The 20,768-nt window shown below is 25.4% G+C and overlaps 4 protein-coding genes across 4 annotated transcripts; 2 read left to right on the plus strand and 2 right to left on the minus strand.

Annotated features, from left to right (window-relative positions):
- Window positions 1–6,308: 6,308 nt before the first annotated feature.
- On the minus strand, window positions 6,309–9,266 carry LOC134831541 (regulator of G-protein signaling 20). Its single transcript, XM_063845291.1, has 8 exons — window positions 9,148–9,266; window positions 8,548–8,965; window positions 8,283–8,486; window positions 8,208–8,216; window positions 7,288–7,368; window positions 7,005–7,233; window positions 6,604–6,725; window positions 6,309–6,547 (listed from the first exon to the last, which is right to left on the minus strand). Exons 3-8 carry the CDS (start codon window positions 8,483–8,485, stop codon window positions 6,457–6,459), a joined length of 735 nt encoding a protein of 244 aa, XP_063701361.1. The 5' UTR covers window position 8,486; window positions 8,548–8,965; window positions 9,148–9,266; the 3' UTR covers window positions 6,309–6,456.
- A 1,294-nt stretch (window positions 9,267–10,560) lies between these two features.
- Window positions 10,561–11,546, minus strand: LOC134831313 (CDGSH iron-sulfur domain-containing protein 2 homolog). The gene is made up of 3 exons (XM_063845019.1): window positions 11,427–11,546; window positions 11,268–11,370; window positions 10,561–10,990 (listed from the first exon to the last, which is right to left on the minus strand). Exons 1-3 carry the CDS (start codon window positions 11,529–11,531, stop codon window positions 10,692–10,694), a joined length of 507 nt encoding a protein of 168 aa, XP_063701089.1. The 5' UTR covers window positions 11,532–11,546; the 3' UTR covers window positions 10,561–10,691.
- Window positions 11,547–11,961: 415 nt separating this feature from the next.
- Window positions 11,962–12,969, plus strand: LOC134831314 (bladder cancer-associated protein). The gene is made up of 2 exons (XM_063845020.1): window positions 11,962–12,185; window positions 12,252–12,969. Exons 1-2 carry the CDS (start codon window positions 12,125–12,127, stop codon window positions 12,449–12,451), a joined length of 261 nt encoding a protein of 86 aa, XP_063701090.1. The 5' UTR covers window positions 11,962–12,124; the 3' UTR covers window positions 12,452–12,969.
- Window positions 12,970–13,580: 611 nt separating this feature from the next.
- On the plus strand, window positions 13,581–17,214 carry LOC134828747 (proton-coupled folate transporter-like). Its single transcript, XM_063841734.1, has 5 exons — window positions 13,581–13,830; window positions 13,884–14,132; window positions 15,153–15,512; window positions 16,518–16,995; window positions 17,087–17,214. Exons 1-5 carry the CDS (start codon window positions 13,581–13,583, stop codon window positions 17,187–17,189), a joined length of 1,440 nt encoding a protein of 479 aa, XP_063697804.1. The 3' UTR covers window positions 17,190–17,214.
- Window positions 17,215–20,768: the final 3,554 nt, after the last annotated feature.

Raw genomic sequence — 20,768 nt, forward strand, 5'->3', positions numbered from 1 at the left:
CCGTTTGGATAAGGCTAGATTAAAAGTTAGGGTGTCGTTGGAAGCGTCTCGGCGAGTACTACAACTCATGGAAGAAACTTTTTCGAAAATAGTGAAAATTCCGTGAAAAATCGGGAAAACAAATTTTTGACCACGTGGTTAACGGTTTTTTCGAATTCGCCCATCATCGCCCATTGTCTCAAAAGATAGCATTTTTCAAACCCTTTAAGATGGTATAATTCGATTTTTCATTTTCCGCCATCTTCACGCCTTAATTTCCCAAAAACCGGTTTTTGGGGGTTTTTCCGCACGCTTTTCCGGGCTAACTCCCCTAATTTTCATCACAGGTTATGAAAGTAATATATTTTTGGATAGGTCTTGATTAGAGCAACAACTTATGGAAGAAAGGTTTTTCAACTTCAGTTCAACTTATCCTAATAGAATTAAATTTCCATACAATCTCGCAAAAGAAAGGAAAATTTTCTTAAAACAATGAATTTTGAAAATCTATTTGTTTTGAATAAGAAAACTGATAAATAATCTATTCGGAGACGAAAAAAGTGTAATTCTGGGACTCACATTTATTTTCCAAAGTCTCTTCTCTGTAATGCAATCCTATTGATGAAAAATTAATTTTCATTATTGTACTTTCCAATATAGTTTTGACGGCAAGCAAAAAAATATGTAAAAAACGGGATATCATTCTTGTTTTCTTATCTCTGTACTGTTAGTTTTATGTACAACAGGCCATTGAATACAGGCATTTTGCTTAAATATTTTTTTCAATATCTTAGACATATAATAGACTACTCAAATAACAGCATATATACTAGTTATTCTCTATAAAACGCAAGTAAATATAACGGTCATGTTACCGATGCAACATAATATTCAGGTTGTCTTCGTCCTCGATAGCTGAAAAATATGTGTTTTTAGTTAACGAATGTGGCATGTAAGAATACGATTTAATAAAATTACGTTTCATGCATTGAGTTTCTCTTTACTTTTTCATTTTTTGTTCAAGTTCATATCTTTATTTATGCTCAAAGTAAATAAAAGGGCGTGCATAATTAATAATTTAAAAATATTAAATTTAAAGTTTTTATTTTTTCAAATCAATTTTCTAAAATTATAGTCACTTCGTATATATATCAAATTTTTGTCACCGTCCACAAAAGAATCTGAAAAGCTTGATAAACTAATGAATGATCTAAACTAATGAAAAATCTTATTGTTAAAAAAAAAAGTATTACGAATTTAAAACGCAATGTTAAACATTTGATTTGTAAGTTGTTTTTCAACTTTTTAAAATAACGGAAAAGCTCCATATGAATAAAAATACTATAATAATATTTAAATATTATAATGTTCGATTCTCTTATGGGAAAAATATTAAGTAGAAGTTAAGACATAATTTTATTTGTTACCTTTTAAGAAAGGGAAAGTGAATGTTCTTAAATAACGAGGACAATGATAAGGTCATACCAATAAAATAAAAATTACTTAAACTTATTTTGTATACATCATCTTTATAATACTTTTTCAATAATCAATATTTTTTATAAAAAAAAAACATTTAAAGTAAAATTTGAAATGGATACTAACAATTTTAGGTTGTCAAAATACATGATATTGATACACATGTATTCTTGTGTATTAGACTTTATCATATGATTTGCTAAAAAAAAGTAGTCAAGCAACATCAGTCAGTCAGGTACAATGGGGGAATCCCTAATTGTAACGTAAAAATACCAGTTTTACTTCATTTTTTATTATAATATTTTTATTTACATACCTTACTGTAGCTGAACTTAAGTGTATGTACAAAAATCCAGTTTTGAAAAAATAATCTAATACACTAATACCATTTCGATACATATACCGCTTAAATACAACCTTAACAAAAAATTTAACAATAGAGAACTTATTCTTTAACAAGTGCAGTTTCATATACTGTTATCAAAGGTCTTTTGTATTTAACCATTTGGTCTTAGTTTTCATTACATGCATGTTTTTGTTATAGTTTTTTATACAAAGAGATAGGAAGAAATTATATTTCTTAAATAATGACATATATGAAATGTAAACGTGAGCATTTTTTTATATATCAATATATTTCGAACAACATATAATTATAACATGTTAATGAAATATATAAAAAAAAAAACAAAAAAAAAAATACAAAAGACTTGTTGTTCGTAAAGAAAGCAACCCTATCTATTTTTGATGTAAAAATTTTCACATTTAATGTTTAGTAATCAACTAACTCTATACTTTAGACGTTACAAAAATTTAGTATATGATATACCCTTTAATGTAATAATTAATAGTGTGTATACATTGAGATATATATTAGTTAGTTATATAATACATGCCCCTTTAATTTGAAATGTGTCTGTACCTACCTAGTATAAATATATTTGTAGAGTATTTAAGCATGAGAGCAAAAAAGATGTATGTACCAACTGGTTTTTTGAGTCATATTTAGGTAAGTTTTATATAAAAAAAAGAAGGCAATAAAAACAGTGATGACGACAACCACTGTTAGTTGTTAAAAAGATGCTGCTTTTTGAACAACTTTGAATTTCCCGTGTAGCATTTTATATTTTAATATTGTTTGGTATTTGTTCTACAATTTTAAATCTAAATTAATCTACAACTTATGCTTTTTCATTTTAGTTGAAACCTATGTTTATTTACAACTTTTAAAATCTTTTATGAAATTGGAATAAAATTAAGGGAACTTAAATATATTCTTTTTTTGAACAACTCACCTTTCTCTTTTTTTTATCCTTTTAATGCTTGGAAATATTTAATAAACCATTTCAAATTTATGTTTTTAATTTTAACATATATAACACTATTGCATGCTTTTTGTGGAAAATAATTAAAATTATTTTTTATTTATTTATTTTAATTGATATATTATTACACTAAACTTATGGCTGTTGCTGTTCTATAAAAGCGGAATTCATTTTTTTTAAGGTTTTTTAAGCCTTATACATTTTTATGTTTTTATCCAAAAAAACCTTTAACTTAAACTTTTTAAAAAATTCTTTTTAATATTTTTAACTGATTTTCACTAAAATAATTCATAGTATTTTTTATGCAGGTGTCCACTGAAAACTTACCTCTATTGAATCAATTTCTTAAACAAACTCCGCACTAAAAACTGCCAATACCTGTGTTCAGCCTTTGTAACCATGTATATGTTTATTACTATCATTGTATGTGTTACTGATTATTTATTTCTGTAACACAAGCACTCCACAGGTTTAAAAAAAATATACGTGTGTATTGTATTACAGTGAAAAAGCAATTTCAACATTCAACACAAACACTTTAAAGAAAAATATTTCTTATAAACATTTTTTTCTATGTACATTAATGTTTTGTATTTAATGTATATTAATACTATTATAAAATATTCACTATACTGCAGTAATACTCACCATATACCTATGACTCCAAGACAGAGAAGTAACAAAAATTCAAATAAGAAATCTTTTACCAAACAAACAAAAATAAAATCTGTTCGATTCATAGCTGTATGTTGTAAATAAGGAAATAACAGCAACAGCCTTGCGGTTTCCAAACTCCAAGATGGCGATTGATAAATATGTGAATTTTTTTAAATATATGGTACCCATACAAATACAAAATTATATTATGAAGCAAGTTGGTATCATTGTAAAAGTGTGGATGCTGATGAATGATGATAATGATTGCTTTCCCATATATAACTCATTTTTATAGAGTTTTATAAAAGTTGATAAACACAGAATACCGAATTATTGAAGTTTATTTAAACTTAGGAATCATTCAGGCTTTCTGTTGCATTAGAGTTTTGATTGGTGGTAAGACGAGAAAAAATAAATATTGTTTAGTTTTTCATCCAATTCTTTTTTTTCGTTTGAGATATGAAAAAAAAATACTATGCTTTACCTATGTTTAGGATGTTTTTAAATTTTGTGTTTTTTTTTTTTTATTATTGACCTAAACCAAACATAAAAGTTTTCTATTTTAAGATCAGTTATTTCTTTAATTTAACTTAGTCTATTTTTTATCTTGTGAGCAAAAACAGTGAAATGATTAAAAAATTATTTTTTTCAAACTTTAAAATAATTAGGTATATTGTAAAATTTGAAATAATTGTCTACCTTGAGAAATATTTTGTTTAAAACAAATCAAAATTGTCTTTAAAAAATAGAAAACACATTTTTACCATATATTTATTCATTTGCATATTTTCTATTTTTTTTTCTTTGCATCTTATTCAGTTGTTTTTTTTTCATTTTGAGTTTACTTTATTAAATAAGGTAGGTACAATTACTTTTATTACAATTATTTTACGATTCATAAAAAGTGGACAAAACCTAATTTTATATGAATGATTGCATCCTTTTTGTTCTTAACACTATTTAAAAACTGATACATAATAATAATACATGAATGACTACTAAGTATTTTAACTTTTATTAACTACGATGTTCAAAGAATTATTGTTGATGTAAATAATATATACATATCAATTATGTTCCTTTTAAATAGTTTTCTGTATTTTTTATTTATTATTTTACATAATTTTTTATGCTTATATTAAAATATTATTAACTTAGATACTCACAAACGCTACCAAAAGATAATGAAGAAAATGATTGAATAGGATCCGTTATCAGTTCAATAGTAGTTTCTAAAAAAGTTAAGAGTTGCTCAAAAAATGTTTTTTAATACAACGATTGTTTTTTATATCGGTAAATATTGTAAATATAGAAATGAAATGATTTAATGAAAAGAAATAATTTAATGGTCTAAAAATATCAAGATGGAAATTTTGTGGAATAAGCATAGATCATTTATTTATTTACTAAATAGTTATTATTATAAAACTATTCAACGATTTCAAAATTTTAATTATTATTCTTAAAATAAACCGTGTTGTGCATTTTTTATATTCTATAAACTTTATACTCATATACTTTATTATATAATTTGTTTATGATACAAAATTTTTCATATTTCGTTTTTTTAGCAGCTCATATTTGAATTAATAGATGTAATGATTGCTTTAATATTTTTTAATATACAAATAGTTTAATATAAGTTGGCCATTGTTTAATGTGCATATATTTTCAAATATATGAATTTCAATATTTTTAAAGTTTAAATAAAAATTTATTTAACATAGTTTTAGTTTTTTTAGTATCATATATAAGTATATAAAATTTAAAAACAAAGTGTATGTAATGTAATTTTAAAACAAATAACTACATATTTTCATCATCAAAAGATCAATTATATGAAAAACTTAAACTCAATAAAATTAAATTTTATATTGTTAATGTAATATAATTTGGTGTAGAAAGTTTTATTGATTTTTCAATTAAAACATGTTTTTTTTTATATGGAGCATTCCATTCTAAAAAATACAGATTTTAAATTTACCTATAAAAGTACAGATCTTATTACCTTATCGTGATATCCATCCGAAAATAAGAGACATTTGCTAAGACAACATTTATTTTCGACATAGTTTAAAAATTTTTATCAATGATTCAATATTTTTTTAAAACAAAAAAATATCACATTTTTAGCTTTTCTGACCAAACAGTTCGTTTCCAACCATATGTTCCATGGCAAAAATTTATGTACTCGAGATGACAAACAATCCTGGTGAACAAAAATTTTAAAATAATAAACTTGAAATTTTGACCTTTTTTTCGGTACACGGATTTTTCATATATTTTGCGATAAAAAATTTTTAAAACTGTCATAAAATTTTTAAAAATAAGGAGAAAAAATTTCGACAAAGCAGAAGTCTCTTCTTTTTTGATGGACATCACGATAAACTATTCAGTTTTTCATTTCTATTACTGTTTTATGGAAAAATCGGTAAAAATCAAAACCGTGATTTTGGTATTTTTAGAATGATATCCACCATATATATTTTAATGCATTTTAGGCCATATTCAGTATTGAATGTATTTTACAGTTTTCAACGTCCAAATTATTTTTTTTACATAAAAATAACCTTTTTTAAAACCTTTTTTCACAGAAACTTTGTCAGACATCAAGATAAAACTTTTTATTGAATTATTTCTGAACAATAATCGTTATTCTATTTAATTTATTATTTATATCAAATTTTTTGTCTGTTAAATGAGCAACTCATATAAACATATTTTACATTTATTTTTCATACTGTCTATTTTTAAAATAATATATAATGATAAAGTTGACTGTGGAAATGTAATCTTTTTACAAACACATATTTTGATCCGTATACAAAAAAAATATCCGTTAAACAGTTGAATCATGTAGAAAAGAATAATTAGGTGTTACATATTGTTATATAGTAATATGGTATATTTATGTAATTTATATATTAATATGTTTTTTTGAAATGTATGTTTATACACTATTCATTAAATCAGTTAAATTGTTTAAGGTCTAGGTTTTTTAATGTCTAGTACTTTTTTAGTTATTTGGACTTTCTGCTTTGGACCCAGATGCGGATACACCATCTGGTATTTGTGCAAGTGTTTTAAATAAAGACGAGTTTATAAATCTGCAATAAATCACAATGAAAGACATGTAAATTTATATTAATTCTATATGACTTACCTCGGATAAGAGTCTCTATGCATTAAAGTATAAATTTGTAGTTGAGCTTCATCAAATGTATGTGGAGTCGGCTCTACCATATTTCTATTAACTATTTCTCGAACTCGAGAATCCAATGAAACCTAAGAAATTATATGCGTTAGAGTGTTTTTGAATGTATCTACAATTTTTTATGTACTCTATTAAACTTTAATGTTTAATGTAAAACTCTCTAATTTTTTTTATTTAATAGTTGCTAAGATTGCAAATCCTTAATTAATTTTTTATGTTAAGAAACTCAAAATATTTTAGCATTGGTTGTTGTTTTCGTATCAATTTAGATCGTAAAAAAAAAATAAAGTAAAAATACTAGATATATGTAGAAAGGAACAAATTCGATGGTGACGAAATTTGGTACGTACTTCTTTCGGGGATAGAATCGATATATAATCCTCGTAAATAAATCTGGCCTTTTCTTCTATTGCGTCTGGATTTGTCTCATTTTTTAACTCTTCACAAGCCATCCAAAATAATATGTTTTCTTCACTAAATTCACATCGTAGGAAATCGCGAAAAACCTTGCGTCCTCCATTGCTTCTCATAAGTTTATCGAAACTTGAACCCCAACTCTGAATTTCTTCCACAGTTGGCCTAAAAAGATATTTCTAATTTATTCAATATCAATAAAAATGCATGCTCACTCACTGTTCCCCATCACATAACAATTCGGATGTAGTAGGGTCTTTTTTTGTAGGTCCATTGTCCTCTGCAGTTTTAATCGCTAAGCTAAAAACATTTGTTTATAATTATATAATTTTAACTTAAAACTTGTATTCTACAATTCTTATTTTGCTTTATGTTTATTAAAAGCAAGAATTTCCACTCGTCATTGATGCGCATGTGAATTCGTAAAGATTTTGCGTACTTTTTTATAACAATATTTAAATTGTTTTCGAAATAAACAATGCGCATGCGTTTCAAAGACACATGTATAATACCTATTTGACATAATGAGAGAGTTTCCATGAGAATATGATTATTACAAAATCTCATAATATAAATAATATACCAAACGATAAATTGATTCATTCTAATACAATGTTAATGCAACGAAATCTTAGTTGTTTCATTTATGACTTTAGGTCAATAAATGTAAATACATCTAATAAAAACTAAATTTGATTAAAACATTGAGTATTGTTACATTGTTTCCTGAAATTAATTTACAATAAGTACGATTGAGATAATTACAATTATAAAATTTGTTTCAAATTATTTGGTCCTCTTTATTGAATTTTATGATTTCTTTATTATTTTTTCAGTATTTTAAAAGAGCTTTAATTTCAATAATACATTTGAGTTGAACCTTTTAGCTTTTCTAACCTTTTAATGAACTTTTAGACAAAATTTTATTTTTTAAATTAATTTTCTAACAATATTTTTGATGAAAAATAAATTCAATACTATAGATAATTCAATTTTTAAGACATCATAAACTGACTTTTTGATGTACTGTAGTTCGATTTGTATTCTAAGTGGATAACTATTTTAATGATTTATACAATGCTAAAACATACTTTTCCATCTCGATCGATTAAGGTACCTTAAGAAATTCATATACTTACCACTTAGCCCTTGGTTTATCATGTAAAAAAAATTATTAAATTTCAAAATAAAAAAGTAAAAACATTTTAGCTCACCATGAACAAGAGCAGCAACAACACCAGCAGACCCAACACGGTTTAGTATTTTGGTGTGTAGCAGCCGCATTATTTGATCGTTGTGAAGATTGTGTTTCCAACTGCGGACCACTTAGTGCCTTGTTAATAGAAGTAGTCTGTATTGCAGAGCTCATTCCACGGAGTCTGCAACCCGAAGGCAATTCTGATACACTACAGGACATTCTTAATATATTAAAACTTTTTGTTATATTTGATACAATATGAAAGATAAGTATATATTTACCAATTGAAATACTGATTTTGTATTGATGAAATATATAAAATCCTGTTTTATCTCGTTGCTAGATAAATATTGATGGTTTCGTGTTGCTGTTACTTTTTCGGCGGAATCGAAAAAAAAATATTCTATTGTCGCCGCAGTTTTTAAAAACGGAGAAACGACAATAACTTGTGTTTTTAGCACAAAAACTAGCTGCATCGATCAAATCAAAAATAATCCATGCCATTTACTTTGTTAGTCACATAGTCTACTGAATAAATTTGTAATTAATTCTATTAAATTCTCGTTTAAGTATTTTGTTTTTAATTTTATTTTTTCAAATCGTTGAATTTCTATTGTCATTACTATGAAATAAATTTTTAAAAATAATTCACCACACAGCTAAAAACCAGCCCAATAGTTTTGTATAATTTTATTGTTACTGGAACAAATAAATAAAAAAAATGCAAAATAAAATGAATTATTATTTTTTTTCAGAAAATATTTATGCTTTGGTTTTTTTTTGTTTTGCAATAGTAAGTAATTTATGTTTATAATTTTTTATATATATTTTCATCTTAAACAACTAAAGCTGTTTAAGTTATTAAAACCTTTCATACATACTTGATAATTATATCATTTTCGTAAGATGCTTAGCACCTATTTTTCTTTTCAACATTTACTGAACAGATGTCATGTACACAATTTTTTTAAGAACTATATAGAACTATCTAAAATTTAAACTCATATTTTTTCATATATTTATATTTTTTACAGATATTTTGAATTCATTTTATATCGTTTTGATATAATATATTTTTTATTTTTTCTAATAGTAATACTGATTTTTTGCACTAATTTCTTTTTTTCGTGAATTTTATGTATATTTAAAATATTATAACGAAATTTGTATTTCTTTTCTTAAGAACCACACAAAAATGATATAAAAAATTCTGATTGAAAAACCTTTAAGGAAATTTTTTATATGTTTCTTCAATATTTTCACATTTCAAAGGTTTTTCTAGCACAAAACATTTTAATAAAGTTGTTTTAAGTTAAGAAAGTATTTCTTTTTATACTTTAAAGGGTTATTTTGTCCTTTTAGTTTTTTTTATTTGTACAAAGCTAAATGAAAAGCGACAAAAATTTTAAGATGTATAAATTGAGCAAGTTCTCTTATTATTTCTGATACTTGCGAAGAAATCTCTTTTTCATACACACACAATTCCCTCAATGTAGATTTTCAGTATGTTCGATGATCAAAGGGAAAATTCGTATGCATGTATATATAGAAAAATATTCGTATTAAACATATATTTATTGTTCGAAAATTCTGAACTTTGGAAGTAACTTTGATTTCAAAATTACCGTTAGAACAAACTATTTTATAAAACTAATTGTCTGTTCCAAGTAACAGTAATAACAGTCGAAAATATTTTGACATTCATTCTGCTTGTTTTATTTTTTTTATTTTTTTTTTAATTTTTAATCATATAAAAATAATTTTATTTATTTCTACTCTCTAATTTACTCAATTAAAAAAATCGAAATATTCAAGCTTGTCTTAAAAAAATATCCATATTAAAACATTTAAAATTGGTTTAAAAAATTTTTAAAATAAGGTTTTTTTTGCAAAGCAGAAATGTATTTAACAAGGCCGATACAATAATCAAAAATTTTCAGGTTTCATAGACCTTCTGAACATTGGGTTACATCCCATCGAGTATCTTGTAATGAAAAAAAGTTAACTTATCTTAATTTAAGAAGCTTATGTACATAAATTTTGAAAAATAGAAGGGGATGAATATTCTTTCACTGAAAATTTAAAAATGTATGAAAATATCGAATTTTCAACTGATTTGAATGGAAATTTTGATATTTTTCAAAAGACAAAAATTTATCAATATTTGTATATTTTCTTACATTTTAGAGACTCGATACTAGATATTTTTCCTGAGGATTTCTCAAAAAATTAGGTGAGGAAAATTAGGTAAGTATAACTCCAATTCTTAGTATTGATTTTAAAATTTTCTAAAATATATGCTATGCATGCCTGTTAACCTTTTTTTATTTAAGAAATGATAAAAAAAAAATACATGTTTATTTATATTTCTAAGTCTCAGTTTAGATGTGATGGTTCAAATTTTACACATTATGGTTTGAAATGATCAACGGTGTTTAATGATTAGTGGTCCAACATTATCTCCTGTCTCGGCATTGTGTTTTCCATGAGCTCCATCACAGTATGGCCAGTTGTTTGATTTCCAGCATCGACAAAATGCTGCTTTTTCTCCAATGTCCTCGATATCGACTGAATTTACTACTTTGGATTCCTGTTTGCTTATTTTATTGTTAACATGATTCTTAGTGTTGTTTTTACGACTTTCAGGACAAAATGCAAGATAGGACATGTAAACTATTCCACCAACAAATCCCATAGGAGGAACTAAGGCTGCCCAATCCTTAACTAAAACAATATTAAAATTAATATATTATTCAGGTACCTTAATACAATTCTTTATTTTATTATTGTAATATTAGATGGTAAGACGTCTATTATGTAATCATTGAAATAAATTACATTCATATGATGATACGATTCATAAATATTGTTTTAAATATATTAATAACGCTCTTGATAGTAGGTATTAGTAAATAAAAAAACATTGATCTTAAATTGAATAGATTCATTTAAAAATATACATTTTTAAAATAGTGGAATATATCAAAATTGATACACTTACTTCCAAGCTTAAACCATCCTCCAATATTATCAGGTACTGGAAGGTTTGATAAGTAATTTGGAATAGTGACTTTAATGAATGAACTCAGAGGGTACATATTGACCTATAAAAAATATATAATATGAAACACTAAGTAACTGGTAGAGAAAAAAAACAAACCTTTTTCACTGTTATACAAAATATGACATTTGAGTAACATACCAAACAAAGTATTTGTTTAATTAAAATACAAAATATAATACTTGTATATATGATCGTTACCATATTATACCAACTAATAACCAAAATAAAAAAAAACAAAGTGAAAAATAAAATTGATAATAATATAAAATATTTTTTTTCTATTTTATTTCTATAGATATAGATCGATTTTAAAATAATTTTATTATTCTTATAAATCATATTAAAATTAATATGCAGTGGCGGATTAATTTGCAATGGGGTCTAGGGCTAATTGACCTTTTTCAACTATTTTGAACAATTTTGGGGCCAATTTAAAAGAGTTTTGCTCTACAGAATTCTCAGGGGCCTAAGGCTGCAGCCTTGTTAGCCTACAGGATAATCCGCCACTGTTAATATGAATAAAATAGTTGATTATTAATGTTTTGAAAAACAAATATTTGAAATAAAGAAAAATTTGCCATGAAAAACAGAAAGATTCTTTTTTTCTTAAATACAAATATGTTTTATATAAGGCAAATACTTACTTGCAAAAAAAAACAAGGAACATGTCAAAACATAAAAGTCAATTAAATGAGTTTTTCATTCAAAAATTATTACATACAAGAAAGCAAAAATACGATGAATTTCAATGAATTTTCTTGAAAATTAACAAAAAAAACATTATATATTTAAAAATGTATTGTTTGCAAGCTCTACTTCCTGTCTTGCTAATTCCTAAGCCACAAGCAAACCCAGGTAAAATAAATAATATATTTTTTAATTAAAATTAGTTTATAGTTTTTTTTACATTTTTTTTTATAGCTATGGTCCAAACTCATATATTTTTCGTCATTCTTTTTTTGGTAAGCTTTTTCCTTGAAAGAAAGCCGTGTACAATTTGTAGCATTGTATTTATATCGGCGTGTTTCTTGATTTGCTATTCTGGAATATTTCCTCATTCGGTTATTGGAGCATGTTTATTCTGGACTAACTGCAGTGATAGTTCTTGTGAAAATGAATGATAGTTTTTTTTATCAGATCAGACAAATATTATTAAATTGTCACATAATATCATAAAATCTAAAATTTTTAAACTTTTGAAAGTTTGACGTTTGAAAGTTGGAATTTTTTTAGTGTCTTAATATATAAAAGTTTAATAATTCAAAATTTTATATTTTCTCCTGAAAAAAACACTTTCCTTAATTAGCAAACATAATATAAGTTGAAAACAGAGCTCTTTAATTAATAAACATACTTTTCTTGATCAACAATTAGATACTAGGTATATGCAAAGTAAAAGAAAATATATAGGTACATATTTAAGAAACCATAAGAATACGAAAATCAAGTTCAATGCTCATTGTCATATTAAATTTATTAATAAAATAATTTAAAAAATATTTATGCCAAATAAAGTTTATTCATATATATGAATTATAATGTTTCAAGTGAATTAAATTGTATTATTAATATTTTCATTCACATAAAATATACTTAGTTATTGGCATTATTGAACATAAACTACTTAGTTAATATAATAGAAGACAACAAAAAATAACATAACAAAAAAAAATTATAATAAATATTTGTTTTATATTTATACCCGTTGTTTTTAATAAAAAAATGCTTGAATCATCATTCTCATTTTTTATATCAAAAATAAGAATAAAGAAGACAAAGGTAAAACCGGTATTTTAATAGCATGAATATCTGAAAAATATTGAACAGTTTTGTCTCTGATTTCATTTTGTGAAGATATACTCATAAACAAGTAAGGTTTCAAAGAATCAAATCAACCCATCATTATTAACTTTTATTTTAGTTGCAGAAAACATGAAAATTCAACTGAGTGACATTTGGAAATTTATTCTTGGAATGAAAGTGGAGTTGGTGTTTTTTTGTTATTTTGCTCCAGGCACATTAAACTCTATTGGCCTTGAATTGTTACCAATTGAAAAGGTAGTTTGAATTGAAAAATTGAATTTAATTACAAAATCCTATTATTATTATTATATACACTCCAAGGCTTGTAGGATTAATTTAAATTACACCGATGAAGTTTGCAGCAATTTAAATAATGCTGAAATAAAAGAATTTTGTTCTGACATATATGAATTCGAAGAAAAAAGCAATTCAAACAAAACAGAAAATATGGACAATTTCTTAATAAACTTGATATCAAATAGTAGCATTACTGACATGGAATTAAGCACAATTCGTAATGTTTGCTATGCTGAACAAGAAGCTCAAGCACTAAAATTAATTGTACAGGACTCTAGAGCTCCGTTAAGTTACTTGGCGTTGATTGTAATTATTTTTGCTGGTCCATTAGGTGATAAATTTAATAAGAAAAAGCCTTTTTTATTACTGCCTTTGGTAGGAGAGCTTTTTTCAGTTTTCGGTAAAATATGGTTTGTTTTAACATTTTTTTTTATTAGAAAAATATATTTTTAGCTTATTTGATTACCTCAATATTTAAGAGCACTGTTCCAATGCAATTTCATTTGTACTTGGAAACGATACTTAACTCACTCTGCGGTGGTTTTAGTTTGATGTTAATGGGTGTGTTCAGTATTCTTGCTGCTACAACTTCAGAAGAACATAGAACTTTTAGATTTGGTGCTTTTTCTGCATTTTTTTCTGGAGCTGGAATAATTTTGGCACCCTTAGCAACATATGTATTTGAATATTTAGGTTATGTCAGTAAGTATGTTTGTTGCTTTCTTATATAACTTAGGCCGCTCCAAATGAAACTCAATAGTTTTGTCCAAAATTTTTGAAATAAAAATGGGGGGGGGGGGGGCAAAAAAAATAAAAAATTTTGAAATACTTTTTTTCATACAAAATGCCAAATTTTTAAAATTTTTTTGATCTTTACTCAATATTATTGTTATTTTGAATTTTTCACATTGATATTTGTCTATTAAAAATTGTTTTTAAAAAATTTTTAATTAAAATTTAAAAAAATGAATATCTGACAAATTTAAAAAAAAAAAAATTCAATAATTTTCATGAAACTTATTTTTTAAAGAAAAATTTATGTCGAAATACGATTTTAAAAACAAAAATGACTAAAAATTGAAAAATTTTCTTAAATTTTTCTTTAAAAATTATGAAAATACACAAAAAATCTGTAATTTTTGATGAAATTTTTAACTTTTATTTTTATTTTGTCCCATCGGATTTTCGAATTTAAAATTTGGCATCGGACAAAATTATTGAGTTTCATTTGGAGCGGCCTTAACTATTAAGAACACAATTTTTCTAGACGTCAACCATATACTGCGTCGGATAAAACGGTTAAATTTTGGAAACCTTCCCCCCTCCCCCTTTCGTAAGATTCGTATATTCTGTACTTAGAGCGTCCACTCCCGCGCCCCTTCATTGAGGTTAAAAAAGTTTATTTTTTTCCAAAAACAAAACTCATTTCCCAAAAATGTATTTACTTCAAGATATAATAAAAAAAAATCTAAAATTATTTACTTATTTTATACATTTTTAAGTAATTCTACCAATTTTAATTTTTAAATTGTAAACTTCTCCATTTTTCTCTTAAAAATTCAAAATTATTATGATTTTTTTAAATTTCCCAGCAACGATGCTCCCATGTTCCCTCACTTTTTCCAAGACTGCCCCATAAACTTCCTACGCAGTAAATGAATGGATCGTCCTAGATTTAAATAAAAAATAAATACTTTAAAACACTTTATGTTTATATTTTAGATATGTTTCTACTTTGCATCTTTATACACGTATTTGGAATAATTTTTATAATTTTCTTTATTGACGAATATCCCCTTCCTACTGCCGCAGAAGATAACCGTGTTGCAGGAAAAGAGAATCCTGGATACATTGAAAATGAAAACAATGGTTCTAACTTGGAATTAAAGTATACATCTAAACTTGAGAATGGGTCAAATATCAATAATGATAACAAAAACGAAACACACAAACATTTCTGCCGGGAAACAATGGAAATGTCTATTTCAAGTTTTAAAATATTTTTCGTTCACAGGATCCTAGACAAGAAAATCGTTCTATGGCTTGTTATAATTGGATTTTCAGTGTTTGCATTTAGTAATGGTAAGATAAAGATATAGTTAGATAAGAATCGCAAAAAATCTAAATTCTCAGTATTTTTTAGAAAAAATTATTATAAAAACACAATTTTTTGAACTTAAACCACTTTCCACCATTCTTACCATTCATATTACTCAAATGTCATTTCTCTTTTTTTTTTGTTTTATGTGTATTCTACTTTTAAATACCATACATCAGTAAAACAAAAGACCACAAATTTAATTATTTATTTTTACCGCATTTTGAAAAACTTCTGAAAAAAAGGACATTTAAAATTAGTATATCAAGGGCCTCAATCCAACTTTTTGACAAATCATCTGCTTTGTGAATTCCTTGGATTTCAAAATTAAAAGAACCTTCGAAGAAGAAGCTTCGGATATGTTTTTCGTGGTTTGTATAGTGTAGTCACAGTCAAAAAACGGCGAAACGGTCTTTCACCATTTATGAATTAAATAATTGCATCTGCCTTGCTCATATCTGATTCTATTAGTTTTGACCATCAAAGTCGTTGAGCTTTTTTTGATGGATCGACAATAAGTTGATGATTCACTGGAGCAATGTTGTCCCACAAGTCCATCCAAGCACTCTTTATATCGATTTTTATTCCTTTCAGCTCTTCATATAATATATAATATATATAATATAATATCTTCTTCTTCTTCTTCCTTGCTTTATTTTTTAAATTCGAACTACTTGAATTAAAAATTCTCATTTTTTGTCAAAAAAATTTAACAATGAGGTTAGCAAAAATTAAACATTGAATTTCAAAAATTAGGAAGGAAATTGAGTATCTTGTGTTGTGTGGGATCGTAATGGTCTTCTGTATGCTTGGCGGTCTTCTATTTCAGCATCTGTGATTCCATGCAATCGTTGAAATCTGTTCATTTGCCCCAGCCAGCTCTCTTTCGGTCGTCCTCTTCTCGGTATTCTTGGAATGTACTTAATATATAATATATATCCAACTTTTTGACAAATCAATCTTTATTAAATAATTTTTTTTTATTTCAGTTGATACTTTGCTTTTAAGCAGTTTCGGGAGATTAGCTTGGGGTTGGACAACAGAATTTGCTCTGTATTCATCTTTCAATCAAGCTATGAGTTTTATTGGAACGGTGATTGTCACAGCTGTTTTTGTTAATATGTTCAAGATGAGCGATCCACTTCTAGTAATCATTGCTGTATTTTGTCGGCTAATTTCACGGATATTATACTCCTTTTTCAAAAATACTAATACAATCTATTTAGCTGGAGGCATAGATATGTTCAATAGTGCTCCTGTTGTTGCTATCAGAAGTGTTTTATCAAAAATTGTAGAAGCCGATGAATTGGGTCGTTTATACACTGTTATGAGTATTTTGGAAACTTTAGTAAATCCCTTAGCTACTAAAGTATATGTCCAAATACTTACCGAAACTTTGCAAACTGCTCCACAATCATTTTATTTCCTTACTATTGGATTGTTAAGCTTAGTAATAATGCTTTTTATGTAAGTATTTATTTTATTAAATCATGTAGGTACAAAATTAGGTACCCCAATATGGAAAATCTGTTTGCATAAATATTTTTTTTATTTTCAGACCAACGTATGTGTTAGTAAAGAAAATTTTCACTAAGGAATCCATCGAAGAAACAAATCCTCACTATCAGAATGAAAATGGAATGGAAGTGTCAAAACTCTAAAGCTTTAACATAAATGGAAGATGACTTTTTTTTCTTTTTTTTTGTTGAAGGCAATTAAAAAGCATTCAATCTACATATTACTAATGCATATTCTGTTATTGTCAAACATTTCTATTCGATTAAAAATATGAGGCAAGTGCAATTTCAAAAAAATGTTTCATATTACCTCCCCCTTACTTTCACTAATCCTAAGTAAGAATAATGAAATCATTCGAGTATTTTATTTAACCGTGAATATTTGCTTTTCCATTATTATTATTATTCATTGCCTCCTTATTTGCTTAACTACTTGACTAAAATTTAAAATTTATTTAATTTACATATGCTGATTTAATTAAGGATCATGACAATTCGTTGAATTGCGTCGCTTGTAGCTCTTGAAGCTGAAATCGGTAGCATTAAAGACTCACTTTGAAGGTAATTTCTAAAAAAATAACACAGATTTTCTAATTTTTTTTTTTTTAATGAAAAATGTTAACCAATGGTCAAAAATTGTTTAAACTTTATCATTTTGCATTAAAAAAGTATTTGAAGATTTTTTTATTTTTTGCATTTAAAAATTTAGAACCTTATTTTTAAATTTCAATTGGAACGGCCTAAATCATTTTTATTGCACAATGGATCTAATTGTTGAATATAAGTGCCGAGCACTTGAAATGAGTTGCTCACCCGAAAAATTTGAAATCATTTTGAATTTTTTTAGAAATCAAAAGACAGAAATTCATCAAAAATTTAATCAATTTTAATTCGTTAGACAAAATTGTATTAAATGTATTTCAAAATGTTTTTTTTTTTTTTTTTTTTTTTTTTTGTTAAAAAACTTTGATTTTAAATAGTTACTCAGTTGTACATTTTATAAGACATAAATGTATTTTTAATTAGAGGACAAAATAAATTTTTGTAATAAAAGTGTAATAAAAATAAAAGGTTTGAAAATTTGTTTTAAAATTTTGGAGATTTATTTACTTTACTTTTAGCCTTTCTAAACTAAATTAATAGTTATTAGTTACGGGCTATAAGCGCCCATCTTTGTAATTAAAATGTACTTACAATATTGATTTTGATTTAGTGACATCAGACATAATGAATCATGAATAAATTATTCTTTCTTCATAGTTCACATATGAATAAACCTTATATGTAAATGAAACGTTTGCGCATTTTCAAAACGAATCCTTAATGTATACTGTACAACAATATTATTTTTGTAGGTACAAAGAACACTAATACGCCCAAAAACGAATACTTTAAATGATAATGCACTTAAATGGAGCTCGATAAAAGCATTGTACATCGTACTAATTTACTTTGACCGTTCCTATGATAGTCTACATGCCAGTAGTTATAAAATATTCAGAACAATTGTTATTTATTGTTTGTTATAGGTATAAATCTACAGTATTTTCGATACTTACGACACGAAATAAAGTTCGTATAAATAACATTGACAGTGAGAGTAAAAAGTTCAATCAGTTAATATCTTTAAATGAAATGGAATAAAACAAATATTTTAAGCTGAAGAACAACTACAAACCAAAAAATTAATCAAAATACATTTGATTTTATTACGAACCATATATTGGAAAATATTTTTATCAATTTTATAAAAATTCTACATAGACATAATATAATGATTAACAAAATATTAGATTAAAGTACAATATATATATTTAAAGCTAGTGATAAAACAGTGCTTAGTGCCATAGACCATCAGAAATAAAAATAAACGAAAGACATTCATTTTAGAAAAAAAATCTTTCAGTGATAATTAAATTAATAAAACTGCAACTCAATTAAAAATAAAATTATTGCATCAAAATAGTTTTTTGAATTTTGAAAAACTATTTTTTTTAATTTGTAATATTTTAAGTTTAAAAAAACTTGTCGGTTAAAAATTGGTTGTTGAATATCGTACTTTATTGATTGAATTTTTCTTATTTTTCAACCATTTGGATCATTAATTTTTAAGTTTTTAAGGAAAACATGTTTTTTTTTAAATTTTTTTAAACTATCTTCAAACCTTCACACTTCACAGTGAACATATTTAAGGGTAATACAGAAAAAATATTAGCTAAATACTAACTGGTTACTTAGTTGTCTAGACGGTTTAAAAAATCGATGTTGATTACTGACAATTTTGTCTGAAAAAATTTTTTTAAAATTCGATTCGATTTTTTTTTATAAAATGTGATTCATAATGTTTGCTTTTAAATAGTCATTTTTTAGAAAAATAGTAGTAAAGAAAAAAATCAGTTGATTAATAAACTTCATTTAATTAATTAGTTGTGAGAAAGAAATATAAATAGGCCAAACTGGAATTTTGTGTGGTACTTGAATTTTATTTTGTTGACTGTACAAATAAAAAACAATTAGGTACATTGACTTTGAATTTTGCAAATTTAAAGTTCAATTTAATTTATTCAAGATCAATATTTTTTGCTCATAATTATTTTTTAAAAATCAAATTGAACAATTAACTTGATTTTTCTTCAAAATTCCTCAAATTAAAAAAAACGAGGGCTTTTGAGAAGCTTCTTCTAAGTAGACAAAAAACAGGACATCCGGAAAACCCTACAGCTTATCATATAGTCTAATTTTAATGCAAAATTAATTTTATATTAAATTTATAAAAAAAAAACAAATTAACGAGATATCGTAGGTAATTAATTCATTACTTAATGAATGGAGCTATGGGCATATGTTTAGATACAGGTAATTTTAAAATTTTATTGTTTTAAAAAAATACAGTATTACCCTTGCTATGGCTCATTATTGCCGATGATGGTGTGTCAAAAAATGTAGGCAAAACTTTTTTTTTAAATTTTTGAAATTCTAAAAATTATTGTAGAAAAAGGAATATATTTTTCATACTGAAAAAAAGTTTATTTAAAGTCCCTCTGGTATCAAATAAAGGTTTTTTGTACTCAGTCAAGATTTCGAACATCATGATTTTGTCATTCGATCGCGGTAAAAATCGTTGATCCTTTTTAAACGACAACTTTTAGGTATATATTTTTTAAAAAAATAAAAATACGTTTATAACAGCCTAGATTTTAAAGTTAAGATTTAAATTAATCCTTTTTTATAGAGGAAATTGGCTAAAACGTCTTCTTGTCGTTGAGATATGAAATTTTTCGGGATACAAATCGTTTTTATTGACCATATATTATTTAGTATATGAAAACAGATAAGCACTTTAAATTGCTTTTGCGATTACATTGTGTTGCGTACATGCAATTTATCATTTCAGTTAATTTTCTTTCTTGTCAATAAAATTATAATAATGTGCTTTTTATTAGCATTTCATGTAAATAAAGTATTTAAGAAAGTAGCATATCATCACATTCAAGGTGTCACAATAGTTCTGATGATGATGAACACATTTTCGAACAAAATTCGATTAGGTCAGGACATTACTTACCGGTATACACTACTTACCGTGATTTTTCAACTTTCGTTCAAAATTCTCGAATTTCTTATTGAAAACCTGATGATATTTTCATCAAAAATAATACTCTAAACCTTTCTAATTACGATACAGTTATTTATTTTGCAATTAAATAAACAATAGGGTAGGGT

This window comes from Culicoides brevitarsis, chromosome 2 (assembly GCF_036172545.1).
Source record: "Culicoides brevitarsis isolate CSIRO-B50_1 chromosome 2, AGI_CSIRO_Cbre_v1, whole genome shotgun sequence".
NCBI lineage: Eukaryota > Metazoa > Arthropoda > Insecta > Diptera > Ceratopogonidae > Culicoides > Culicoides brevitarsis.

Bases quoted from the DNA above. Each gene is read 5' to 3' on its own strand.
- LOC134831541 (XM_063845291.1), bottom strand. From the start codon at position 8,485: ATGTCCTGTAGTGTATCAGAATTGCCTTCGGGTTGCAGACTCCGTGGA. The intron at 7,234-7,287 runs GTGAGTGAGCAT...ATATCTTTTTAG, and splicing joins TTGTTATGTGATGGGGAACA to GCCAACTGTGGAAGAAATTC. The intron at 6,726-7,004 runs GTACGTACCAAA...ATAATTTCTTAG, and splicing joins CGATTCTATCCCCGAAAGAA to GTTTCATTGGATTCTCGAGT.
- LOC134831313 (XM_063845019.1), bottom strand. From the start codon at position 11,531: ATGGTAACGATCATATATACAAGTATTATATTTTGTATTTTAATTAAA. The intron at 11,371-11,426 runs GTTTGTTTTTTT...TATTTTTTATAG, and splicing joins TTTGTATAACAGTGAAAAAG to GTCAATATGTACCCTCTGAG. The intron at 10,991-11,267 runs GTAAGTGTATCA...ATATTGTTTTAG, and splicing joins AGGATGGTTTAAGCTTGGAA to TTAAGGATTGGGCAGCCTTA.
- LOC134831314 (XM_063845020.1), top strand. From the start codon at position 12,125: ATGTATTGTTTGCAAGCTCTACTTCCTGTCTTGCTAATTCCTAAGCCA. The intron at 12,186-12,251 runs GTAAAATAAATA...TTTTTTTTATAG, and splicing joins TAAGCCACAAGCAAACCCAG to CTATGGTCCAAACTCATATA.
- LOC134828747 (XM_063841734.1), top strand. From the start codon at position 13,581: ATGGACAATTTCTTAATAAACTTGATATCAAATAGTAGCATTACTGAC. The intron at 14,133-15,152 runs GTAAGTATGTTT...TTTATATTTTAG, and splicing joins TGAATATTTAGGTTATGTCA to ATATGTTTCTACTTTGCATC. The intron at 16,996-17,086 runs GTAAGTATTTAT...TTTTATTTTCAG, and splicing joins TTAGTAATAATGCTTTTTAT to ACCAACGTATGTGTTAGTAA.